General features: G+C 49.6%; 9 protein-coding genes across 9 annotated transcripts; 3 read left to right on the forward strand and 6 right to left on the reverse strand.

Annotated features, from left to right (window-relative positions):
* Window positions 1-19: 19 nt before the first annotated feature.
* Window positions 20-1,105, reverse strand: AFUA_2G01550 (RNA polymerase III-inhibiting protein MAF1; the record flags this gene model as incomplete). Its single annotated transcript, XM_744198.1, has 2 exons — window positions 20-1,021; window positions 1,100-1,105. The coding sequence occupies 2 exons, from the start codon at window positions 1,103-1,105 to the stop codon at window positions 20-22; spliced, it is 1,008 nt and encodes a 335-aa protein (XP_749291.1).
* A 1,030-nt stretch (window positions 1,106-2,135) lies between these two features.
* Window positions 2,136-2,799, reverse strand: AFUA_2G01570 (AP-1 complex subunit sigma; the record flags this gene model as incomplete). Its single annotated transcript, XM_744199.1, has 4 exons — window positions 2,136-2,419; window positions 2,498-2,615; window positions 2,692-2,725; window positions 2,789-2,799. The coding sequence occupies 4 exons, from the start codon at window positions 2,797-2,799 to the stop codon at window positions 2,136-2,138; spliced, it is 447 nt and encodes a 148-aa protein (XP_749292.1).
* A 1,118-nt stretch (window positions 2,800-3,917) lies between these two features.
* AFUA_2G01580 (putative FAD monooxygenase) lies at window positions 3,918-7,004 on the forward strand. The gene is made up of 4 exons (XM_744200.2): window positions 3,918-4,441; window positions 4,490-5,483; window positions 5,542-5,778; window positions 5,840-7,004. Exons 1-4 carry the CDS (start codon window positions 4,307-4,309, stop codon window positions 6,541-6,543), a joined length of 2,070 nt encoding a protein of 689 aa, XP_749293.1. The 5' UTR covers window positions 3,918-4,306; the 3' UTR covers window positions 6,544-7,004.
* Window positions 7,005-7,093: 89 nt separating this feature from the next.
* On the forward strand, window positions 7,094-8,744 carry nce102 (MARVEL domain-containing protein). The gene is made up of 4 exons (XM_744201.2): window positions 7,094-7,660; window positions 7,739-8,005; window positions 8,056-8,281; window positions 8,335-8,744. Exons 1-3 carry the CDS (start codon window positions 7,619-7,621, stop codon window positions 8,272-8,274), a joined length of 528 nt encoding a protein of 175 aa, XP_749294.1. The 5' UTR covers window positions 7,094-7,618; the 3' UTR covers window positions 8,275-8,281; window positions 8,335-8,744.
* Window positions 8,745-11,096: 2,352 nt separating this feature from the next.
* AFUA_2G01600 (PPN1 endopolyphosphatase family protein) lies at window positions 11,097-15,006 on the reverse strand. The gene is made up of 4 exons (XM_077804037.1): window positions 14,699-15,006; window positions 13,455-14,632; window positions 12,679-13,408; window positions 11,097-12,632 (listed from the first exon to the last, which is right to left on the reverse strand). Exons 1-4 carry the CDS (start codon window positions 14,812-14,814, stop codon window positions 12,602-12,604), a joined length of 2,055 nt encoding a protein of 684 aa, XP_077660203.1. The 5' UTR covers window positions 14,815-15,006; the 3' UTR covers window positions 11,097-12,601.
* Window positions 15,007-16,318: 1,312 nt separating this feature from the next.
* Window positions 16,319-17,200, reverse strand: AFUA_2G01610 (uncharacterized protein; the record flags this gene model as incomplete). Its single annotated transcript, XM_744203.1, has 2 exons — window positions 16,319-16,572; window positions 16,714-17,200. The coding sequence occupies 2 exons, from the start codon at window positions 17,198-17,200 to the stop codon at window positions 16,319-16,321; spliced, it is 741 nt and encodes a 246-aa protein (XP_749296.1).
* A 2,404-nt stretch (window positions 17,201-19,604) lies between these two features.
* On the reverse strand, window positions 19,605-21,234 carry AFUA_2G01620 (uncharacterized protein). The gene has a single exon (XM_744204.2). It carries the CDS (start codon window positions 20,900-20,902, stop codon window positions 20,021-20,023), a length of 882 nt encoding a protein of 293 aa, XP_749297.1. The 5' UTR covers window positions 20,903-21,234; the 3' UTR covers window positions 19,605-20,020.
* Window positions 21,235-21,281: 47 nt separating this feature from the next.
* AFUA_2G01630 (MSF1 domain protein) lies at window positions 21,282-22,637 on the reverse strand. The gene has a single exon (XM_744205.2). It carries the CDS (start codon window positions 22,502-22,504, stop codon window positions 21,686-21,688), a length of 819 nt encoding a protein of 272 aa, XP_749298.1. The 5' UTR covers window positions 22,505-22,637; the 3' UTR covers window positions 21,282-21,685.
* Window positions 22,638-22,760: 123 nt separating this feature from the next.
* AFUA_2G01640 (tryptophan--tRNA ligase WRS1) lies at window positions 22,761-24,351 on the forward strand (the record flags this gene model as incomplete). The annotated part of the gene is made up of 3 exons (XM_077804038.1): window positions 22,761-23,327; window positions 23,390-23,444; window positions 23,497-24,351. The coding sequence occupies exons 1-3, from the start codon at window positions 22,936-22,938 to the stop codon at window positions 24,349-24,351; spliced, it is 1,302 nt and encodes a 433-aa protein (XP_077660204.1). The 5' UTR covers window positions 22,761-22,935.
* Window positions 24,352-24,383: the final 32 nt, after the last annotated feature.

The raw sequence follows: 24,383 nt of genomic DNA on the forward strand, positions 1-24,383 counted from the left end.
TCAAATCACGGAGTCGGGTTTAGACTTCCATTTGGTCGGCAATCTCCTCGCTCATGGCGCGGACTGTTCCTTTACTACCTGATCTCGATCGGAACTCCTCGTCGCTGAGCACGTAATTGTCATATTCATCAACAACAGGGCGTGTTGGCGGGGATGAGCCTTCCTCCTCACTCTCGATCTCGAGTTTCGCGCGGTTCCCGAGCCAGTAACGAGCTCGCTTGCTTGAACCCACCAGATCAGGGGTCATGTACCGGGATACATCAACATCCTCAAACGTTCGCTTGCCAGTGGGCGTGGTGGGAAGTCCATCCCCCTCTTCGGGTGTGTGACTGAGAATGGGGATCGCTCGAATGTAGAGGTAGCAGACACGTTTCCGAAGACGATTGAAGAAAAAGTAGTGTAAACTCCAGATTGCACCGTCATCGGCATCTGATGGGTCTTCGTCGGGCGAGTACGAGTAGTATGAGCACTCCTTCAATGACATATGTTCATCAATTGTTCTCCACATTCTCGGGCCCCAAATATGAGATGCTGCGCTGTTGTATGATCCAGATATCGTCGCAGGAGACGGGGGGGACATGTCAATCGACTCGCGAGGTCTCAGGTTAAACAGAGTTGAGTCCACCGTGTTCATAACCTTCTTCAGGCTTCTCTCGCGACGAAAATCCGAAGGGCGCAAAACATGGGAAAAGTCATAATCGGGATGGCTTGCATTGAGCGTTGCGATCAGGTAGGCAAAAGTCCGGCGACTGGAGTGATCGCTCAGGGGTCCAAAAGGACTTGAACGCGACAAATTGAGTGAGGCAGCCGCATCGGATGCATTGGGAGGTGAAAGCGAAGCAGACAGGCGAAGGACCGATTCATATTGGGCTTCCAGTGATTGTTCAATGTTCTTGTACAGTTTCCGGTCGGCGCGAGCTGCCTTTGTTGTATACAGGTCGCATCCACCCACAATGTGACAATCGTCCGTATCGAAGTTAAGTGAATTCGCAACGTCTTCGAGATCGGGAATAGGAAGATACTATTATGATCCATATGTCAGTATAACAGAGCCAATCCCGCGGTGAAGATGCGTCTCGGCGCAATTGGAAATGCGCACCTTCATCTTTGTCAAAGACGAGCCGTTGGAGGAGATAAGAAGCGACGGCGGTTGGGAGTATTGAGGCAAGAGCCAGATATCAATTCGTCACTTCCGTTCACCAGAAGACAACAGAGAGAGGTTGAGCCGACGCGGTAGAGGATATCTGCGCGGATAATGTCGAGATAGTCCTGGTGGTGGACTGACCGCTGATCGGAGATAAGGACGCTTGGGTTGACAGCTGAAGCCACGAGTGAATAGGCCGATAGAGCGCGGGTGTGAATGTCTCAAATGAGATTTGTTTGCTGAGACAACCCTTCTCAGCAAAATCAAATGGATCTGAGGATGAAACAGGGATTAAGAGAAGACTGATTGATGAACGACGATACGGGGTGATCCAGTTGCGCGTTGGCTGAAGGGGGGGGGTAGGGCAGTCACGTGGCAACTGCGACCGGCCAGTGATATCACGCACTTACTTCACGGGTCCAAAGGAAACACTGTTGCAGACCCAGAAAATGACGAATGACTTCACATGAGCCCTTCGTTAGATAGATTGGCGATCACTTCCTCTGATTCCTGGGACTGGCCAAAGTAGTATTAATTAGTTCCTGAAGTCGCATAGTAGAAGACAACGCCTATGTACGTCCAAACGCCTGTAGAACTGCCCTCGAACATCCGGATAGCGAAAACCCAAAGAAAACAGTATGAACAGGGAAACGCTTGCTTGTCAAACAGTTGCTACATGATCTTCGTAACCACATCTTCCTCAACCTGGAGGAGGCGCAACATTAGCCTAACTCAGACATGTGACGTGTTCACATCGGATGAGGCTAGGAGGACCCAACGAATAACGATAGTATTGGAGATGTAGTGAAGTAGGTGAGATGAAAATAGGTGCAATGGAAGGGTGATTGGCGGCGGCCTCTCGCACATAGACGGGATCGGAGGCAGGCAGACAAGCGGATGGAGGAGTCAAGGATATGAGCCTCATTGCGCTCACAACCTCTACACATTGCGGTGGGGGGTGAAGACAAGGGATCCTTGGTATCAGGGAGAATCAACTCACTTCAATATCTTCCAGACTATCCTGTTGACTTATGCACCTGAGCACATTCTTCTTGCTGCTCTCCTGCATCTCGCCCGCAAGCAGAAGTTCATCGAGAATGAAATATGCCTTTTGGAAGTTGAAGATGATGTCGAGCTCGCATACGTTGCCGTAATATTTGTCCATCTGCTCAACATATCGATGCACGATTTCGAGGGTAATCAGCTCGTTATCGGTGGAGGCGCAACCGGCGATGAAGAAAAGGGAGGCATAACGGCGGTAGACGACCTTGGTGTCTAGGAAGGAAAATGACAAGAGTTAATTTCATTGGTGCTGCAGTGTACGAAGGCAATCCGTGGGGAAAAGGGGCATACCTTTGTACTCAAGGAAATTGCACATTCGGGTGCGACGGGACAGGACGAGCTGAGTTACATCTTTGATGATCTTGGCCTTCTCCTTAGGCGAGAGAGTAGTAAACCATTTGGCGAGACGCTGGATAGAAGCAAAATTCCATCAGTCAAGGAGCTGTGGGATCAAGTCAATGAATTGGGTGGGCCACGAGGCATACCACTTTGCCCTGCCGCGACAACAGGATCAGGTAACTGAGAAGGGGCTGTCAGTCTGAGTCATAAACAGTAAACGAACCTCTCGCAAGAAAGCCTTACTGAATTGCCATTATGTTCTCTGCGTTAGGATAAGATAGCAGAAGAGATGCCTCAACTGAGTTGTGGACAACTTTAGGTCAAAGAAGGAGCTGGAGAAATTATTTGCGCGGGCCCGTGTGGCCGATGGGGAGGGGGAATTTTGCCCCGCTGATAATATTCAGGAACAGCTCCTTCTCACACCACGTTCTTCGGCGAGCTACTCCGCACCTATCTGGATAATGATCATGATTGAGATTATCAAAGGGAGATGGAAAGGTATTGAAGAGGACTATTACCCTGGTGGCACAAATTTTGGGAGATTGACCCAGTCAGCGTTGAAGTGTCGCTCTGCCATCTAAACCAGCCCCTTTGACTCCTCCTTATGGGCCCAACCCAGGTAGCATTTTGGATCTTTACAATGCTGCTGATGTTATTCAGCTCACTACAAGTATCTCAGTCGGCCTCACCAAAAGCCGAGCATAAGCATATCCTCCTCGGTGGGATATACTGGTTAATTGAATAAGGTGCATGTATCTCAAGCAGGCTGTCCATAGTAGATATCAAAGCCATGCTTGATGCCAATTTTGATGCGACCATCGCAACTGACATAGTCAGAGAATCATGCTAATGATTTCCTATTTATACATAAAGAGGGCGTTGTTTTCTTGGTTTGGAATAGAAAGTGTTCGAGCAATCTCATTGTATGAGCCCGGATCGCCGCATCAAATATATATGTCGGGGCCTGTAAAGTACTGCCAATCTCACTTTCATCTCTTTGAGTCAAGACAACATAGACCTTCTCATAACTCTCGGTGCATACATGGCATTCAAGTAGCTGTGTACTGCTTGCTCCTTTAGACTTCATATGTGATGTTCGGCGTTCTTTCAGGAGTGATTGATGCTCGAAATGACACTCTCCGACGAGCCACTACTCTTAGTTCCTGTTTAACGCCCCTGAATTAGCTGAAGTTGAACTCTTTGCTTGAAGACCATTTTTCTGACAATCTGGTCCGAGATTGAAAGCTCTACAGATCGCAGATAGCTCTTGTTCACCGGACAACCACGTGATGGCAATGTCAAAGTTATATTCAGGTGAACTAGCTTCCGAAAGGGAAGCGTGTGCAGCTATCCGAAGTTTTTATCGTCGGAACTGGCCTAGATGGATGATTAAGAAACTTACCTTTGGCCCGGCAGCCAAGGTTATTGGAGCTGTCAGTCGAACTGTCATCTATAACTCCACATTCCGGCTCTCGCTTCAATTTGCGGGGTTGGTCCCAGGCTTTACATTGCGGCATTTGTTCGGAAGCACCAACTAAATGCCGAAGACTATCTATGTCGGATTGACATCGGATTCGAACTTTAATAATTTTATCGGATCAAGGGAAAGACTTCCAGCTGTCAGAGGAGGCGTATCGCACCGGGGATATAAGTGAAGCTATGGCTGTCCGTTGTAGAACGTGGCTCCTACGAAAGGATTGCAAGCACATGCCTACTCTTCTTTATTGATATGCAAACTTATTCTACCTTACTCTCGATAAGATGACGAATTTAAATCAGCCTGAGGATCATGTTGATGTGCTCATTGTCGGGGCGGGGCCAGCTGGCCTCATGTTGGCGAACTGGATGAGCCGATTAGGAATCAAGACTCGCATCGTGGACAAGCGTAGCACCAAGGTTGGTCCATTTGATCTCACATGGAAGACTTACTGATATCTGGTGCAGGTGTTCAGTGGCCAAGCAGACGGACTTCAATGCAGGACACTGGAGATCTTTGATTCCTTTGACTTTGCCGACAGGGCCTGGAGAGAATCGAACCACATGCTGGAAATCTGCCTCTGGAACCCCGACAAAGACGGCGTTATTCGTCGATCCGATCGCATTCCAGATACTATCCCTGGTATCAGTCGCTTCCAGCAAGTCGTGCTTCATCAAGGCCGCATTGAACGGTTCTTCCTTGACTCCATCAAGGAGCACAGCAATATTACCGTCGAAAGAGGTGTGATGCCCACTTCTTTTGAATTCGATGCTTCCAAAGCCGCCGATGTCGATGACTACCCCATCACTGTCACCTTGCGCACCTTGACAGAGGAAGAGGCCACCCCGAAACAGCAGCAGGCTACGAACGGTGCTGCTGTTAGCGATGGCCTGTTCCGAAGCAACCTCTCCCCGGATGACACGGACGACCTGCTACGAGCAGCTGAGCTGAATAGTCGTGCAAATCAGACCCAAGTGGTCAAGGCTAAGTTCATGGTTGGCTGTGACGGTGCCCACTCGTGGGTCAGACGCCAACTAGGGTTTAAGCTGGAAGGAGATTCGACAGATTACATCTGGGGTGTGCTCGATATCATTCCCATTACCGATTTTCCGGATATTCGAATGCGTTGCGCGATCCATTCCGCGAGCGCGGGGTCTGTGATGGTCATTCCTCGCGAGAACAAACTCGTTCGGCTATACATTCAGTTACAGTCAATTGTCACTGGAGGTGGTAAAGCAGATCGTTCGAAGATCACACCAGATATGATTCTCAAGTCCGCACAACGCATTCTTCATCCATACAAGCTGGATTACTCGTACTGCGACTGGTGGACTGCATATCAGATCGGTCAGCGGGTTGGAGACAAGTTTTCGCTAGAGGAACGTGTGTTTCTGGCTGGCGATGCAGTTCATACCCACTCGCCAAAGGCTGGTCAGGGTATGAACGTAAGCATGCAGGACAGTATGTCTCATGTCCGTTCTCAGTAATGATTACTTTTGACTGACTAGTGACCACTCAGCTTATAACTTGGGCTGGAAGTTGGCCCATGTGATCAAAGGCTACAGCGACAGAGCAATCCTGAAGACCTACCAATCCGAAAGGAGGCGTATCGCTCAAGACCTAATTAACTTCGACTATCGCTTTTCTCGCCTCTTTTCTGGACGTCCAGCCAAGGACGTCATGGACGAGGAGGGGATCAGCATGGAAGAATTCAAGATGGCATTCCAGAAAGGGAACATGTTTGCAAGTGGCATTGGTAAGACAATGCAGCCGCTTCCTAGTAATTGGGCTTACTCAGTCTGACCATATGGAAACAGCTGTCGACTACGGCTCTAGCCTCCTCGTTGCGAAGGCGGGAGACTCCGGCGAACAAGGCGATGGCACGGATGTTGCAAGCAAAGACAAAAGCCTCCGGGTAGTCAGCAAGCAGCACCTGTCCACCGGAATCTCGGTTGGCATGAGAATGCCAAGTTTCAAGGTGCTCAACCAATCCGATGCTCGGCCATGGCATCTCCAAGAACTGCTGAAGAGCAATGGCCGCTGGCGGGTGATCGTCTTTGCCGGGGACCTTACCAACCCCGAGAATTTCGACCGTTATAGCCAGCTGGGAGAAAAGCTCAGCAGTCCGACTTCATTCCTTCGCAGATATACGCCACCTGGGCAGCCTATCGACAGTGTCATCGAAGTCTTGACTGTCCATGCCGGACCCCGCACAAGCATTGAACTTTTGGACCTGCCCGAAATATTCCATCCGTATCGCGAGAAGCAAGGATGGGATTATTGGAAGGTGTTTGTGGATGATCAGTCCTACCATGAGGGACATGGAAAGGCGTACGAGAACTACGGTATCGATCCCAGACGCGGAGCGAGTGTTATTGTCCGACCGGATCAGTACGTCAGCTGGCTCGGTGAAGTGGATGACTATGAGGACATGGAGCGCTTCTTCTCTGCGTTTATGAAACCACAGTCGCAGCTGGTCCAGAAAGAGAATCCCGTAGCTGCGGTAGCTTCCACTCTATGAGAGACTGCTTTCCCTTTCTCTTCTCCCCCCGTTCTGTAACCTATGTGAAGTGATTCTCAATTGATGTCCTGCATCTTTGCTTGATACCTCTTGTCTAAACGTCCAAATCAGATATCTGTGCAATATTCTTATGTCTTTCTCTTGGGACAGAACATGCGCCGAGTTTGACTTTCCAGAACAGGATTCGGGATCTACACTGGTTACTGCATGCATCGACCATGAAGGGCTGACAACAGGTTCGAGACTCGAGACTCGACCAGTGGATCACACATCGATTAAAGAACTGGACCCATAAGTGTGCGGATGCCAGAACCCACTGTGCTTGGAATCGTGAGTGGCTCAACCGACGGCCAGCCAGTCCACTAGCCCCATGGTTCACCGTGATAGGGCTCCTGTACAGGTATAAGCTCTAAGAATTGACTTCCAAAATGTGATGTTGCAGAGCATATGGTGACGAAATCATAATTTCATATCGGAATCAGGCGGATGAGATTACCAGTGCTGGTGTTGTAGAGAGCAGTAATTGCATACTACGAGTACAGTCGTTTCTATCCAGTCCACGCTCCAGGCGCATATGCACTGCCGCCCAACAGCTGGCCGTAGCTGCTTCCACAATGCTGGACGATCATTCTCTGACTGACCCTGACCACACTTTGTTTTTTCACCTCGACAACCTCGATGTTAGAAGTCTGCATATTGACCAAGACCAAAAGATCAATCTGATCGAACCAGACAGTGGCTCAACTTCCGTGCACTGGTGATTTCATGATCGCGCTCCCATGCATGACGTAGCGTATTTTCCATTTCCGCAACATATCGTCATTCTCGGCCTCCGGACATTCCGCACAGAATAAAATATTCTTCATCCCTGGAATCACGAGGCGCATCAGATCTGCGTCTTGTTATCTTAATTTCCCCGTCGTGGTACCTGTCAGACTGCGTGTTCGAACCTACTTCATTTGTGTTGTGGTGACTTACCCAGTATATACTAGCTAGGGCAAGTATACGCAATTTGCGACTACAACTTCGCCAAGAGAACGAGTGAAAAGCAGCAACCAGTTGAAATCTAGTCAAAATGGCCCTCAAAGGAATCCAGCTCGGCCTGAGAGCATGGGAGGTAAGTGTGGACTTCCATTCACAGCCACCACATCGTTGGACAGAGAAATCGGATAGCTAACAAGCGAGTACTATGCAGTTCGTCTTCTCACTGCTTGTCATGGCCTTGATCGGTAACATCATCGCCATGGCGTTCGCAGGCAACCCCGCCACGATCAACTACAGCATGTTCACTGCCACATTCTCTATCATATCGCTGTTCTACCTCGTCCCCGCCTCGATCAACCTTAACTGGGCCATTCACCCCATCATCATGATCGTGCTCGATGTTCTGAACAACATCTTCTTCCTGACCTGTGCGATCGCACTGGCTGCTCGGCTGGAATGCCACTCCTGCTCCAACGACGTAGGTTTGCGACGTTTGTGACCATGGTTTGCGGCGACTAACGAGCCTAGGAATACACCCTCCACAACGAGATCACCAACGGCGCACACAACCGTCAGAAGCGATGCCGTGAGGCTCAGGCCTCTGTGGCCTTCCTGTGGTTCGCTTGGGCTGGATATATGGCGTCGACGATCATCTCTATCTTGATGGCTCGTAGCGCTACTGTCGACTTGCGCAGCCGGACCGGTCGTGCCCCTCGTGTTGCTCGCCCTAGCATGGCTCAGGTCTAATACAATGGTACTGTATGTCGCTTTCATCACTGGTGACGAAGACTCTTAACAGGTCAGTAGTCTTCGGTAGCAGACATCACTCTACCAGCTCATGAGACTGTAACGACTACCATCAGTGCTGAGAGAGTCGGCAATAGTGCCAACGATGTATGATGTTCGATGATCGAATGCCGATGAAAAATAGGCTGGGATGACAGGGTGGTAATCAATTGGTATTTAATGATAATCTGGGGTACACCATTATAGGAGTCATGGATGGAATTTCCCAATAGGTCTGGTGATGGTGGCAGGGATGTGCGGAGGACTGGAGTACTGGGTTCATTCTCATGTTAGTTCATCTGTACTTGATACGTACTCGATGCTTAATATTTTCCTTTAATGTACTATTTTGGAGTATACACAACGATCTGTGGAATGAACCTCGCTGAGCAGAGCATAGCACTAGACATCGACACAAACCACGTCAACATCAAACATTTGCTTTTTGCCGCTTGACCGTCGCAACCATGGACCTTCACACAATATCCCTTGCATGTGTGGAGTATCATCCTGATCGAAAGCTACAATCAAAAGTGTCAGCCAGATCCCAAACGTCCTAGTCTAACACATACCTCCAATTCAACTTAGCCATCACGACATTCTGCACGCCCCGAATGTATTGACTGCTGCACTTTGCGCATCAACATGCTCACTCCAGCTCGGAAGCTCTGCCAGCGCAAGATACCAGTCCCTATGCCGAGTGACGAGCATAATGCCGATATGGTTGAATGCCATTCGCGCCGATATGCGGCCATAACCGTACTCAATATGATCGGAGAGTGCCAAAGGCATCATGTTTCTGCCATTGGACGGCCGGGAGTGCTGCACTATTTGCTTCATGGGACATTGTATGCTGGTTGTGTTTATGGCTTGGGTGCAGCGGGTTGCTCCTGGGGTGGATGAACTCGTTGTCAACGTGGGTCGGTGGTAGTCCTGTTTCCTTGGGATGTGGTGCTGACCGTCTAGTTCTTCCGGCTGATATTGTACAGAGGCCTTGTGCGCAGAAAGTCCAGTACAGGCCTCCAGTCTTCGGCATGTTCCGCAACAGGTCAAGAAGACTGGCAGGGAGGCATATCAAGACGGGTCAGATGGGGCATGTATCCATGGGCCTTGTTCGAGGTTATATTCATGTCTGTGGTCATTTGTCGTCAGCGGTATCACGGTAGGAGGTATTCTCACGCGTGGCTACAGGTACTTGAGTTCAGTGGACGAAGAGCAAGAGCACTAAGGAGAGAAGTATAGATTATCAAAATATCTTGAATGCTCTGTAGAAGACATCTAGTTACAATTGAAGTACAGCTCGTATCAATCTAGATTGCTGCGGAACAATCCATCGCGTAGTGCGTGTTCGGCCGTACCTAAGCTATCAATCTTAGTATATAGCTTAGCATAACCGGCTTCCTAAGGAAGGTCAACCAGTTCCTAATCTTGAAAAAAAAGTTGTGTATGCGGTGATCGACCAGCACAGGCAGCGCTGATGCGGAGAAGGATGAAGAAGGACCACAGCGTTCCGCATAAAAGCAAAAGGCAGGACCAATATTGGGTCAATAAGGTCTTCAAGTGGCCAAACCCCCAGGCAGCGCCTCCATACGGGGAAGGAGAAGAGACGGGAAGCGAACGCTGTAACTAGGCCCCCACGGACGGAAGTAGGGCCCATAGCCAATAACGTCTTCATGCCTGCAACCGCATATCAGTGCCGTCATGCATAGAATGAGATATTTGGATGCGACGCAAGCTAACACAGCTACTTGTTTAAGCAGAAGGCGGCCGAATATGAGAACGAACAGCCGCAGAGGCTTGTCCTTGTCGTCCACTTCTTCGATCCAGCATAGCTTGGGCCCCTTAGGCTCAGGAGTGCCTGATTCTCCTCAGGTAAGAACGAGAGGCAAGACAGCAATCCTTGAGAATGAACTCCCAATGGACTTGTGGCTTGCAATATTGCAACTCGATCTCGGCGCAGGCTGTGCTTGACGCTGGATGTCGTCTGCAAACAAAAAAACCCCATCAACTCATCGTAGCAATCGGCTTCTTTGATGACCTTGACGCTGTAATGCGTAGTGCCATTTTAAACTTCTCGGTAAATTCATCTTCCACCTCTTTGTCTTTCGTCTGCTCTTCTTCCTCGTCGTCATCCGCCCCGTCCTTCTTCGCTTTCTCCTTGACTTCTTCGTTCGACTTTGAAGGGCCGTATCTCCCATCAGGCCCGGAACGTAGTATGCCCATGGGCCGAGTAATACTTGCTGATCGTGCGTAGCATTGGTTGATGCCGCTCGCTGTCGTCACGGGGACAGTCGCTGTTTCGTCTCTGGCACCCAGAGGAGAAGAGGCCCAAGCTAGCCCTGAGAATCTCCACCAATGCTGTGGTGTTGGAACATTACCACCACGAATGTGAAGGTATCCAATGATCGCCTCGAGGACGTCCCAATGTGCTCCTCTGAATGTAAATTGCGCACGCAGGTGTCGATTGGACTTGGATGATCGGCATGTCCACCCGTATGCGTCGACGTGAAGAAATAATCTGCCACGTAGCATCTCATTATCATCACTGCAAGGACATCCAATGATATTCAATCATTTTTCCAAGACATTCCAACAAGCCCCTCCGAGTTGGGCCGGCGTTCAGAATACCATGGACGTTGATGCCCGGACATATCGACCCGCACAATATCCATGCTATGAAGTTGCCTCGCAGATAACTCTGGTCTCTGTTATTCGAAATTCGTTGAAGAACGGCTTGAATAATTGACGTCCGGCTTCAAAAAAAAAAAAAAAAAAAAAAAAAAAAAAAAAAAAAAAAAAGAGAGAGAGAGAGAGAGATCACTATCATTCTCTTTTGCCTTTGCGAGACTCAGATCGAAGACAAACGGCATGAAGATACCGAACGCCGTCCACAGAGCCCGAGCTCTATCCCAAGGCCAAGGAGCAGACGGGTGACCAAATAACTGGACCATGGCATACCAGTCGGTAACTGAGCTCGGAGGCGTAATCTACTCACTCATGTCAGTTCACGTTGCTACCACGATGGGATCAAACTTACTATACCGAGTATCTCATTTCCATTGGCGTAAGCTCTTGCGAGGCCCGCCGGTGCCTCCCCCGGCTTTGAGTCCGAGAAGCCATTCGAGAGGAAGCCTGAAACTCACAATTCTTCGATAGAATCTTCGAGGCGAGCCTGTTCCATATCGGTGGTAGGCTCTGGCCGAACACGCCATTTGTGACGGTTCGAAGGCCGAACGGCAGGATTCGTCAGCAGAACCTCCACGACCCCCTCGCCTCTGGGGGATTGCTGGCCTGCGTTGCACAGGTATCCAGCAACCAGCTCTCAGCAGAATCTCCGCCGGCGAGCCGGCCAACGTGGCAACAGAATGGGCAGGTCTGTCCGTTGCGCAGGATTACATGTCGACTTGTTCACGTGAACCTTTGCAAAGCAAATAATGGTTTTGGGAGAGACAAAAGGGGAAGATTTGTAAGGAGAATCTCTGCGTGACCGCCACAAGTCGACGGTAGGTTCTGAAAGAGGCAGGCCGCGGATCTGGCTTCTATCCGGAGGGCAAAGAATGCACTTGTTACGAATGTAAAGAAGGGTACAATAAGTGAGTAGGGCTTAAATGCTAGCCCATCAGCCCGAGCAGGAGAAGAGAAGTCGCAAATCTTGCAGTGTGAGAGATGAGATGAGAAGAGAAGAGAAGAGAGTTCGGACCTGGGGTCTGGGGGGTCTTTATATGTCTTCCAGCCGGATAAGAGTCAATCTAATCCGGTGAATCAGTGCAAAGATTGACTATTTCCGGTGAATCCATGGAGAATGATGCATTTAGGATGATAGATAGGCGTGCGAATGGGGTTGGGGTGATGTTGTACGCCGAGCTTTTGTAGACGCATTATGCGGGTCTCTGCAGGAGACGATGAATATCTCTGCGGAGCCAAGAGATGATGAACAGGGGTGAGGGGCAAGGGACGATGAATATTTCCGTGGAGCAAAGGGACAGTGAACAGGGGTGAGGAGCAAGAGACGATGAATATCTCTGAAAAGCAATGGAACGATGAATATCTTTGCGGAGCAAAGAGACGAAGAACAGGGGTGAGGAGCACACGGGCGTTGGACAACGCCGAGAAATAAAGAGATGATGCACATTGCCAAAGGGATTCATGAGCATCATGCTATGTCAACCTAGGAGTGAACCTCTCGGACGGCCATGCCTACAGATGATGCACGCATTGATTTGTTTTAGCGATACAGGAATATCGGGCATAACCTCAGTATGTACATGTATACTGCATGAAATCCCGCTCAAGCAAAAGAACTTTGGACGGAACCGTATCTGTACTGATTAGTATCCGGGTACGACAGCAGAGATTGTAACTCACCCCTGAGGACACTGGCTTCCCAAAGCAACGCTACCGCTCCTCATGTAGCAGATCTTCGCTTCCTGACAGTCCACATTGGTGCAGTTGGGGGACTTGACGCTCATCTTACCCTGATAGGTATTGTGCAAACTCACCAGGTCTATATCTTTCTCCATAGCCTCCGTCACCCGATGCCAAAAGGTGGCATTCAAAGGATCATCCTTTTCCCAGCCTGCTGCGGGACTGTATGTGTCACGGGTTGAGTATTCAAACTGGAACGTGGGCCCAACTCCTTTGAGCGAAGGGTAATCGGAGACGTTGCTGAAGAATGTGTACGCCTCGTAGATGTTGAAGTCGCCAGTATCGACTTCGTACATCCTGAAGCCGCTGTTCAGGTTCGTTAATGGCGTGATGCTGGGCATGATCCAGCCGGTTGTCAGGGCTGTGTCCGCGCGCTGCAATGTGCCGTTGTTGGCATAGTAGATCATGAACTGGTCCTCGTGGGTATGGCCGAAGAAGATATTGGCAATGACATGGGGCGAGTAGCGGTCCACAATCTGGTAGAATAGATTGGTAGGATCAGGGAGGGAATTGGAGCCATACCATCCGCTGAGAACATGGCCGATGATCCAGACACGCTCGCCGGCATCTTCGGCCTTTTGAAGCTCGTCAATGATCCAGGAAAAGACGCCGGAGTTGTCTGGATTGGTAGAGTTGATGTTGTTGAAGTAGTTTTTCGCGTACCAGAAATCTGATAGGGTCAGTCCTCGCATAATTGCCGATATCCAGGTACTTACCAGTATTAAACGCAATAATGCGCAGACCGTAGTGAGTCTTGACAGAGTATCCACCATAGTGTGTGCGCGCCTCCTGAGCAGCCTTCTCGTCGATCCATCCTTCATGTTTCCAGAGTCCGGCAACATGCTCGTAGTTCCAGCTCTGCTGTTCGCCCAGAGGCCCTGGGAGATTGTGAGGAGCATTGATGTTCTCAGGGCTTGTATCGTGGTTCCCCAGCGCAGCAAAGACAGGCCCGGTCAGGTATTCTTTGAACATGCCATAGATGCTAGTCTCCGTGTACTCGACATATTCTCGAGACATTGCCTGCACTGGATCATGCGACACAAGATCGCCAGTGTAAAGAGACCAAGCCAGAGAGTCCTGATCCTTTCCCTTCCCGGTCCCGGTCAAGGGCCCAATCGCCTGAAGGGCAGCAAGGCCAAGATCATACGGGGTGTCACACTTAAAAGTCCCGTACGCCGGGGCAGAGATGAGGACCTGGTCCTTTGCAGCAGAATTGAAGTTGTTGTTACGACAGCACAATCCGGACGAACAATTACCCTCAGAGCTGACCGAGTACCGCGGATCCAGATGAAAGTCGGACAGATGCAACACCTTAACTCGCTTCCCGCTCGCCTTGGGAACGCGAGGGTTCGCTGGCTTAGGTTTGGGGAAAAGACCAGCGGTATCCAAGGGGCTTGTCGCTGGCGGACCGCAGAATGACTTGTTCAATGCATGGCAGATATAGTCCCCGTCAAGGCCCTCGACATCAGCGTAGGCCAGGACCTGCGTCCAGACGGCGCCGAAGACTGACGCGGCATAGTCCTCTTCGCAGGTGGCATTTGACCTGAAATTGAACTCTTTGCAGAGCGATATAATGGTGTCAGGCACTAGAGTCGGCGCATACAATGCTGCAGGTTTGGTGGCGGCCAGCGCTGCCTTGCATTTGTTGCAGCTGCCGTGCGTAGCGTTGCCATTGACGATGCTAGTTACATTAGCCACTACGGCTTGAATGAGCTCATGTTGTTGACTGTCAGAGAGCTTCTTTGAAGGTGTTTGGAAAACAACTGGGTCGTTGTTCTCGGTTGGTATAGTGTTGGGGTTAGTCAGATTGTATGGGAAAGTAGTATGAAGCACAGGGTCCTGAATCACTGGCTGAGGTTGCTGAGTGGGCTCTGCTGGGAGGTAATAGTAGGAGCTGTATGGGAGTGATGCAAGTCAGCTACTTCACAATGATACGCTCTCGTACCTCATCCAGACTTACGAAAACGCCGAAGTCGGAAACCCAGCCGACGCAACATAAGAGGATGCGCCGGGGAGAGATGAAGCATCTTGACTTGGAATTGCCGGGAGGGTGGCCAGGATAGCCTGCCACTTCATTGCAGCCGGTAAGGATGTAAACAGAATTGTCCACGACAGGAAGAAATCATTCCAAGAAACTGATCAATCATTTTGATTAACATTAACCTTCATGGAGTTCAATTTCTGCATCGGCCGGTAACTGAATCAAGCGCTACCAAGAATTCTTGCTGTGATGGGGTAAACAAGCAGATTTCCCGTTTGGGACCAGTTGGTGATACACGTAGGGTTGATCGTCCCATTGAATGGACACACACACGTCTGGCAGATGGATTTTGGAAGAATTCATCATGCCCGATATCTATCTGTCCGGCTAGCAAAGACTTTTGCGGTGAGTTAATTTAAGGATGTTGGGGAATCTACCGGTTTCAGACTTCGGTAGTGTGGGTTTTATATATATACATTAACAGCTCCCTACGGGGGGTGAATAGATTGCACAGATTGACCGAAATTACACACGCTCAGTAGAAGACAACATTGTATTCTTTTAGCATATTTGCACTTGTTGGATAGCAATAAAAATGCCCGTTTTACCCTCCCATGGCCGGTCGTAAGAGTTTCCAAACAGCCACGTGCCAATGCATCCGGCCCGGCGAGCTCTGGCGGTGCAACTGGGCAGAAGAGACGGGGATCATCCGCTCGCTCGCATATGCTATCCCCAGAAAGCGCATCACAGGATGATGGGATTCTCCAAAGGACACTGGGAGAATGCCGAGGCTGCGCATGGCGACACACGGAATGCGAAGGACTTGGCACGGTGGAGGGGTCTGGCGAAGGTTGGGTTTCAGACGGATCGGAAGCTCATAAGTGAGCAAGCGGGAGATTGTGGAGGACGTCCGCGGACCTGGAAATTTGGAACCGATTGACACGGAATGGCCGACACTGTAGGCGGCGGCTGACAAATGGCGAAGCATTGGTCGAGCTCTTTTGGTCAAGATGATTGTGGAATATATGGCCGATCTTCAAGATATCGGAATGTGTAGATAAAGGTTGATTCTAATATGTCGCAACGTTTTGAGTACAATTGTAACCAGAGTATGGTTTCATGCGTTAAGGCATGTCCGCCCGCTAGCTGCTCAACACGTGAGGTCTTTCTCATAGCCCACACAGGTACCAAAAAATGAACGACTCTGTCTGTTAGACCGGTGGGTCGAGATGTTCAGGAGTGGCCTATGCAAGGCCCGAGTCCAGCTGGAGTAATGCAAACGAGCGGCACCTTGTCCAAATGTGTGTTTCGGCAGTGGCATTGATGGACCCTTTGAGCCGCATAGAATCTGGTTCGACAGTTCTTCTGACGGAGGACACTCTCAAGTCTCACTCGTGGAAGGGGCAAACAGGGAATGCCATGAAAGCGCCGTGGTGGCCAAGGGATTGAGCGACAAGGTGTGAACGGAATCCCAACACGGGCGCAACAGGCATTCGATAGAGTCCTGAGGTGGACTTAGCTTCGGCTGGAACATCGATGGTTGTATCAATGGATCGATCTTCGGTGCTGCAGTATAGACGTGTCCCTTAGTTGAGACTTTCAGCCATCTTGGCTAGATGATGCACCCCCCGAAGAAGGGGCCTGGATGCAGACAAGCTCAACCATAATATCATCCTTGCCATGCATCGAATAGGTGTTGGAAGACGGGGCTCGGCTAAGAATGGCGACTGCTACCTGCTCGGCTTGTTGACTGGACGTCATATTATCGATGAACCACGTCTTCCACGGGCTTCCGCCGAACCCAGGCGTCTGGATCATCGCAGTCTTGTCAGGCTCGGACTCTTGAGCGAATGCTATTCAGTGTGAGCTAATGTCAGAGGCGCAGATAGGCAAAATAAGAGCCAGGAGTCACGTACGTAGCACAGGCAACGATTGCACATCAAAAAAGGGCGGTGGGCAATTAGAGAGCACAGGTGGATTAACGAGCATCTGACTGATGACAGTTTGGAGCGGGTATGTATAGTCCCCCTTAATCGTCAATTCATACATGGCCCCTTTAAGCAGCTCCTTCAGGTCGTGAGTACACTGAGGTCCCCAAACACCGTCGCAGCCGTTACTAGGTCCAGAGGGCGTCCCGGTCAGATTTCCTACCCGGAAGGCAATCTCGGAGGTTCGGTTTGCAGTGATCACGGTGCTGTCGATGCGATGCGGGTCGTACGCAAGCCAGAAACTGGCCTTGACCATCGGCTCTTGCCCTTTACCCGAGGGATTCGCGTCGAAGCCATAGTACAAAGTGAGATCATCAAGGAATAGAGGAGGGAAATCGAAGTTGATGGCTGTCTGAGCGAGAGGATCGACGCAGCCACCGTCCCAAAAGGTGCAAAACTGGGCGATGGCTGACGGCAAAGCGGCCAACACCACCAATATTGAAAGCGCCCAGCCAGGTCGAAAGACCGAGGCTGATCCGAGTTGTAGGGACATTGATAACTTTCACGACCGTCAGAACAAAGCAAGTTCACAAGAGTGATCGATAGATTTATGATATCTAGTTGGCACTGATGACGGAGCAGTGGCCAGAGACGACTGGCATGCTCATTACCGTGTTGCTGATATTATGGTTGTTGACGAACCCGGCCGGTCGGAGAGGTTGTTGAAGGGATAGACGGAACAAGGAGCGGAGGGATGGATGCAAAAGGCCAAGTGGAGGAGATAAATAAGTTGCAAGACCCTTAAATCATGATAAAGCCCACAACCGCAAATACCACTATTGCTATGGGGCAAGACGAGAGAGGGACTGCAGAAACCAGAAAGAGATGCTAGTGAGTCCCCTCCGCGCTTAGACGGCACAGGCGCAGACCGTCCGTTGTGTAAATGTGTCTAAACTGTTGTTGTGCAAGGAAATGGCGACTATTGGTGCTCTCGCGAACCACTTTTTCCACCGCCCAGGGGAGGCCAAGGACTGAAATCAAGACGGTGGCCAAGCAACGGTGGTGTTGACGGAGATGAGGACAAGGGTTTGTTTGTTACAGGAGTGGATTGAGGTACTAGGAAGCCCAATGGTGGAAGAACATGGGCCTGACAAGGAAACAAATCTGCAGATGGGGAGATAGTTAACTACCTCCAGGAAGATGAGTGAGATTGACTCCTGAGGAGATGATTATGGGTAAAGGAGGCCGAGCAAACGAGCTTCAAGCCTTGTAGTAAGGCCACGGGGAGGCACACTACCTCCAGGGAAATCAGAGACAGATATCATACGCAACTGCAAATACGACAACACACCAAGAGTAGTGGCCGATGAAAGGGTGATGATGACCCTGCTGACCTTCTCAGACGGTCAGTGATTCAAACAGATCATTTTTCTTGAGATTCGAAATGGGATTATTATTCCCGCAAATTCAACAACAATAATAACCCACAAAAGTCAGGGCTTGTGGAGCCCGGGATTGGCCGCAGGGCTCAAGAAACCCCGAAGAGGTGGCTTTCTTTTTTTCCCAGCACTCCCTGAATTACCAGTGGACATTCTTGGCAAGTTAGCCCTGCTTGACCAGACACGCTAACGGAGGCTGCCCCCGCATATTCCCGGCCAAATGTGGCAGTTCTGGTGGATGATCTCAGACACTGTTCCAGGAGTGGACCACTCAAGGAGAGAGTATGCACATATTTAGGTACTTGAAATCCTGAACGCCCCACTTGGTGTGTTTAGCCTGCCAGCCCCCACCGCAACTTGATTGTTTTCTTTTTATCCGTACGCCGGTCAGTAATTTTACGGCAAGGAAATCGGCGGAGTACAGTCAAGCACTGAGGAGATGATGTTGGTGCTCCTACACAGTATTGTGTATGGAGTAGGTGCAATTTGAGTTCATATGGCTGATACTTTTGATCGGAACAAGCCAGTAATGTAACCTGGAACCATTATCCTCTGTCCATGTGCTGGGAGATAATTTGTATGCACGAAGCCGCAGTGATTCTCTTGTATCGAGGTAACTGGATGTTACCTATCTCCTCAATAATGCTTGCTGATAGGGTCGTGGGAAGTTGGGAATTACTGAGGCACTTACTAGGTAGAAATGTGGTTGCTCATGAATACCTGCTAAATCAGCTCTGTATGTAGCTGACCATTAAATTCTACCCTGTCATGGACTCATCTTTACAACGGCTGGTCAAGCCCACATGATATATCTCTGCGGTTAGACTTTCATTTGGCTTAGATCCACCCGAGAGCCAGCCAAAGACCGAAACCCGTCTCCTTGGACATAGAGAAGCCCCGAAGAAGGATGTTGAGATTTCCCAAGCCAATGATATTACGGCCCTGATCTGGTTCCGAAGATGTCAAGATAAGTACAGACTGTTCTGACCCAAACAATGATTGACCCTTTTCAACTGGTTCGCCGCAAAACTCCGCGGGACTCTACTTTTGAGGGTTCTTTTTATAGGGCAATTTTGACTCGATGGTCACAGATGACCCTTGTCAACTGTTAAGGGTCACTACTCTGACCCCTGTTTCCCCTCTTTCCTTTCAGAGACCCTTATAAGAAGATATGTCTTAGTTATAGACCAACAGCATGTTCTGCACCTCAACCTTGAGTGCCTCAAATTCATTAATAGGCAAAGCCAACCTCACGTTGCTCGGTGGAATGCAGCCTAGACTTAGCTACCAAAAAGAGATATGAAGTCATCCGCTATTTTAATGCAGCCTCTAGTGCGTCGTAGGCTCACACTTACAGGCTAAACTGGTGCTATGACTCTCCACCCAGTTCACCAACAACAAGATGGCTGTTCAGCCAAGGACAGCCAGTCAGCCACATTTCCCTGTTCTAGTCTAGCAGGTAATTAAATTCAAGGGTTCAGCAGAAATGACCCGTTCGAGTGTTGGACGCCTCTGTCCAAAACTTCAAATGGGTTGGTGTGAAAAATCTAGTTTGGTTTGAGAGTTTGGCAGTGGGACCTTGAAGTTGATGGCGGAGGTTCCGACAACACCGCTATCCAATCAAGAGGCAGGTGAGATTTGTAGGCCTTTCTACGGATGATTGTGACCCCTTGGCCACTCTGCGCATTGCTTTTCTCAAAGAAATACAAAGTTTGTTTTCAAATTGATTTTAGACAGCACGGATTTGCCGGTGTACTTGGGATAGGAGATCAAAGGTGAATAGAGAGAAATAATACCTCAAAAGAAATATCACCTCATTGATGCTGGTGGACGATGCTGGTAGCAGAATTATATCGGAAGAAAATGCCCTCATGACCAGTGACTTTCACCGGCAAACTTTATAATGATGAATTCAGATGCAGTATCTCCTGGGATTAGCTGTTCCTTTTATCTTCAAGAGCTTTGACCCGGGCCTTGATCACCGCAACGGACTCCGTAATTGATCTGGTCAGCTTCCGGATCTTTTCCAGCTCTCGTGTCCGGTTTCTCTCCGCAAGAGACACGATTTTCCGCACTGTTTCAACCTCTGCTGCCTCCATGTCTGTCAGCCCGCGCAGACTGGGCTCCCGATTATTCTTGCGGTGTCTCTCGGCAGTGCGAACCCTGCAGACAGCCTTGATAAGAGGCAGAATAGCTGGCTGGTTAAAGGTAAGCCACGCTGCGTTCTCCGGCGTTGCGCCTTGGTGGTTCCAGATGATGTCCATTGCTGCTGCCCGCTCGGTGAACTTTTTCAGACTCTGAGCGCCATTAGGCACTGGAGCTACGTTTTTGACCCAGTCGAAGCCAACACCTGGGACCTTTTCACCTCGACTAGATGTCTCTTCACTGTCCTGGTCGCCGGGGTTCTTCATAGGGCCATTTTTTCTGGACCTCTGCCATGCCTCGTATTGCACTCGTTCATCTGGTGTCATCTGTGATACGGCTATGCTTTCTGGATCACTCAAGTGCTGGGATGCCACCTGCAAGCCTGTGAACAATGCTAGGCTGTTCCCGTCGCTGACCACTCTGGCTAATGCTTTCATCTTCTTGGCCGTTGTTTCGAGGTCGTCGTTCACTGATGGCACTGGGAGTATCTTTAGTTTCTCGCCAAGATGCTGCAGATTTGTAGGATCTATCGCAGCCTCTGTATTCTGGGTAGCGTCATTGTTACTTTGCTCGTCAGAACAGCTGCCTGTAGCTTGATTCCGCAGTGGTAGAGATTGAGTAGACATTGTGGGTAATGATGAAGCTGATGGCTCTGGGGGGCTGTGCGACATGACGGCAGCGTCCTGACTGCTTAAGGATAATATATTGTTTTCTTGGAGCTGGGAGTTAATGAACTGAATGAAGCCTCTCGGTCAAATCCACTGGCTTGATATATCTGGAAGTTCTCGATGTCAATGTCGTAAGCAGGTCCGATGTCAATAACCTACATTTGACAGGCAAGGGGTGCCTCAGTCATTCCAGCTCTCATACTTTGCCGAACAACGCATCTTGAGATGAAAATCACACTGTACCAATGGAATTGTCAGATGGGATGGGGTACAACGATGGAGCTGTCTGATCAATGAAGGGGAGGGTGAAATCTATATAAATGTGGCTAGTCTCCACTCAGTTTGTGTGAGGATGACTAAGTCATAATAAAGATCTACTTCACTACAGTAGCAAGTTGAAGAACAAGACAATCTGGAACTACATTGTTTTCCAGACAAAGGATTTGAATCTTGGGATAAGTGGATGTGTGTGAAATATCACTGGAAAAAAAGATAAAGAATTTGAATGACTGAGTCGCAGATGTATTTATTGTACAATAGGTGCCTATTGCGAACCGAATAAGGTCACCACATTTGCCGTATGGCTAGCTAATATACATGTTTAGTTCATCACGTTCATCATGTGTAGAACTCAGTTGGATGACAAGGATAATGGGATAAATATGACAAAGCAAGTCAAATATATAGGAGATTTTCCAAAATTCGACAGGTCCCAAACGCCGAAACCCCACGCTCGAATGCTGCAAGAAAAGAAGTTGCCCGTGGCTAATCCTACACATATGTCAATCAGTTGTCGTCATCATCAGTAAAGGCTCGATCTTTGAGGCCATTCCCTCTAAGCCAGACACGCTTCCACGGACCATCGGGTCCGAACGCTGCTTCCCGATCCTGCCGCATCCCCTCAAGGACACCGACGATGCCGCCATTCCGCAACCGCTCCAGGACGACATTCATGCCTTCCTTGCTTTTGAGCACTGCATCTCGTGTTCGGCTCACGCCAATGAGCTCAATGGTTCTCTGAATTCCAGCAGTAGACAGCGACGAAAAGAATCCCTTCTTAGGTGTCTCTTCATCAAACTCGATGGTCTGATCGGCAGTCGGGATGGTCTTCTTTTTCCCAAGGAACTTTCCTTGTCCCAGGCGAGAGCGGAAGGTGACCGTGGTTTTCACTTGGGTCTGCTCGTTTCTCTGGGCATCTAGTGAAAGCCCTTGTAAGCTTTCGAGCGAACCCTCAATTGGTTGGCGCGTGTAGAGTTGTTTCTCAACAACACTTAGAATACCCGTCCATTCCATGTTCCGCGATTCGGTTTCCATCCATCCTTCCTTAATGTCAACGACGGTAGTTTCAAGGATATAACTCTGGCCAGAATTGTCCGAGCCCCCAATTCCTTTCGGAAGTAACTTCAGAATACCCGACGGGACCTTTGACTTCTTCAAATGGAGACGAACTGTATGAAGTCGCTCCGTCTTCGGATCCACATAACGGTCGATCACATCGGTGGTCAGAACATGGCGAGAATACGGATTCGGGTATCGAAGAAAGTAGGCGAGCGAAACGGCAGGGAAGGAATAATCGTACGTAAAGACATTCTCGAAGAATTTCATGGTTGCTGATGCATATAACAGGCCGTAGAATCTAGATGACGATGCTGGAGCTGATGTGGCGACGGAGAAACCGGACGTCTGAGGAAGATGGTGCTCGTCTGATCCTTGAGCTTTGTCAGTGGTCGGAAGCAACTCCTGTTAGAAGAATTTCTGTTAGTTTCTGGGAGCTCAGGCGCTAGCCCGATTTGTAACGCGGGGATGCCAAGAAAACCGCGTGATTACTTATCCGCTAGGCACACCGCCGAATTCTGCCAGCAGGCCTGAGTCACCCAACAAATGATTTGGAGGGGTAGGGAGAAATTTATTGACCAGTCCTCTAAGATTGTTACCATCTTCGCCTTCTCAGAGTGACTCGCCATAGCGCATTGGTCGCCTTCTCGGCCATTTGTTTCATATATTTATCTCGCTGATACTGAAACTCTCAATTAAACATGGCCGATGAACCTGGACAACCCCCCGCTCTCACCACATTGAGCCTGGCCGAGAAGGCCCCCGCGTCCAAGGCAGTCGCTCAGGTTGTGACTCCTTTCGATGTGTCTGGTGGTGTCGACGAGTCGGGCAAGCTTCTCCCCGTTGACTATGATAAACTGGTTCGGGAATTTGGAGCGACTCGTATATCCAAAGAACTGCTTGAGCGCTTCGAAAGAGTAACTGGACGTCGGCCTCATCGATTTATGCGCAGAGGAATTGTCTTCAGCCACCGTGACTTGAACCTGATTCTTGATCGCTATGAAAAGGGGCAACCATTTTACCTCTACACTGGGCGTGGGCCTAGCAGCGACAGCATGCACGTCGGACACACAATTCCCTTTGAGTTCACCAAGTGCGTCGTCCATTTTCTACTTGACGTTTCTGAAAACGAATTGACCAGGATGGCTTTACCAGATGGCTGCAGGATGTCTTTGATTGCCCTTTGGTTATCATGCTTACAGACGACGAGGCGAGTTTTACATCATTGACGAGTTCTACCTTTGCATCTAACCAGTATTTAGAAATACATGCATTCGCAAAAGATCGAGGTCGACGATGCTAAGAAATATGCAAAAGCCAATGCAAAAGACATCATTGCAGTTGGATTCGATATGAAGAAGACATTTATTTTCAGCGATTTCGATTTCGTTGGCGGCGCTTTCTATGAGAACATCTGCAGAATGGCGAAGAGGATCACAATAAACTCCGTCCGAGGAACCTTTGGCTTCAACGACAGCAACAACGTCGGAGAATTTCACTTCTGCGCAACTCAATCGGCCACAGCATTTGCAACTAGCTTCCCTCACATCTTCGGTACCGACAGGAAGAAGGTCTCGTCAATTCCTTGCCTGATTCCCTGTGCAATCGACCAGGACCCGTACTTCCGTCAGTGCCGTGAACACGCCGAGAAGATGAAGTACAAGAAGCCCTCGTTGATCCATGCTATCTTCCTTCCCGCTCTTCAAGGCCCGGGCTCGAAAATGTCTGCGAGCGTCGAGACATCCGCCATCTTCATGAACGATGCGCCCAATCGGATCAAGAACAAAATCAACAAGTACGCCTTCTCTGGAGGGCAGGATACAGCTGAGCTTCAGCGTCAACTGGGCGCCAACACCAAGGATGACGTCCCATTCCAATACCTCACGTTCTTCATGGAAGATGATGAGGAATTGGAGCGAATCCGTGTGGCTTATGAGAAGGGAGAAATGCTTACCGGCGAGGTAAAGCAAAAATGTATCGCGGAGCTACAGGCTTACGTTCAGGCCTTCCAGGAACGTAGGGCCCAGGTCACCGACGAGATAGTTGCCGAGTTCATGCGGCCCCGGTCCCTCGAGTGGAAAGGCAACCCCAACCCCATCGTTGTTGAGAAGAAATAGAAGTTCCTCACTTTGACTGAATAGCCCTGCTT

The sequence above is a fragment of the Aspergillus fumigatus genome, chromosome 2 (genome assembly GCF_000002655.1).
Source record: "Aspergillus fumigatus Af293 chromosome 2, whole genome shotgun sequence".
NCBI classification, from domain to species: Eukaryota; Fungi; Ascomycota; class Eurotiomycetes; order Eurotiales; family Aspergillaceae; genus Aspergillus; species Aspergillus fumigatus.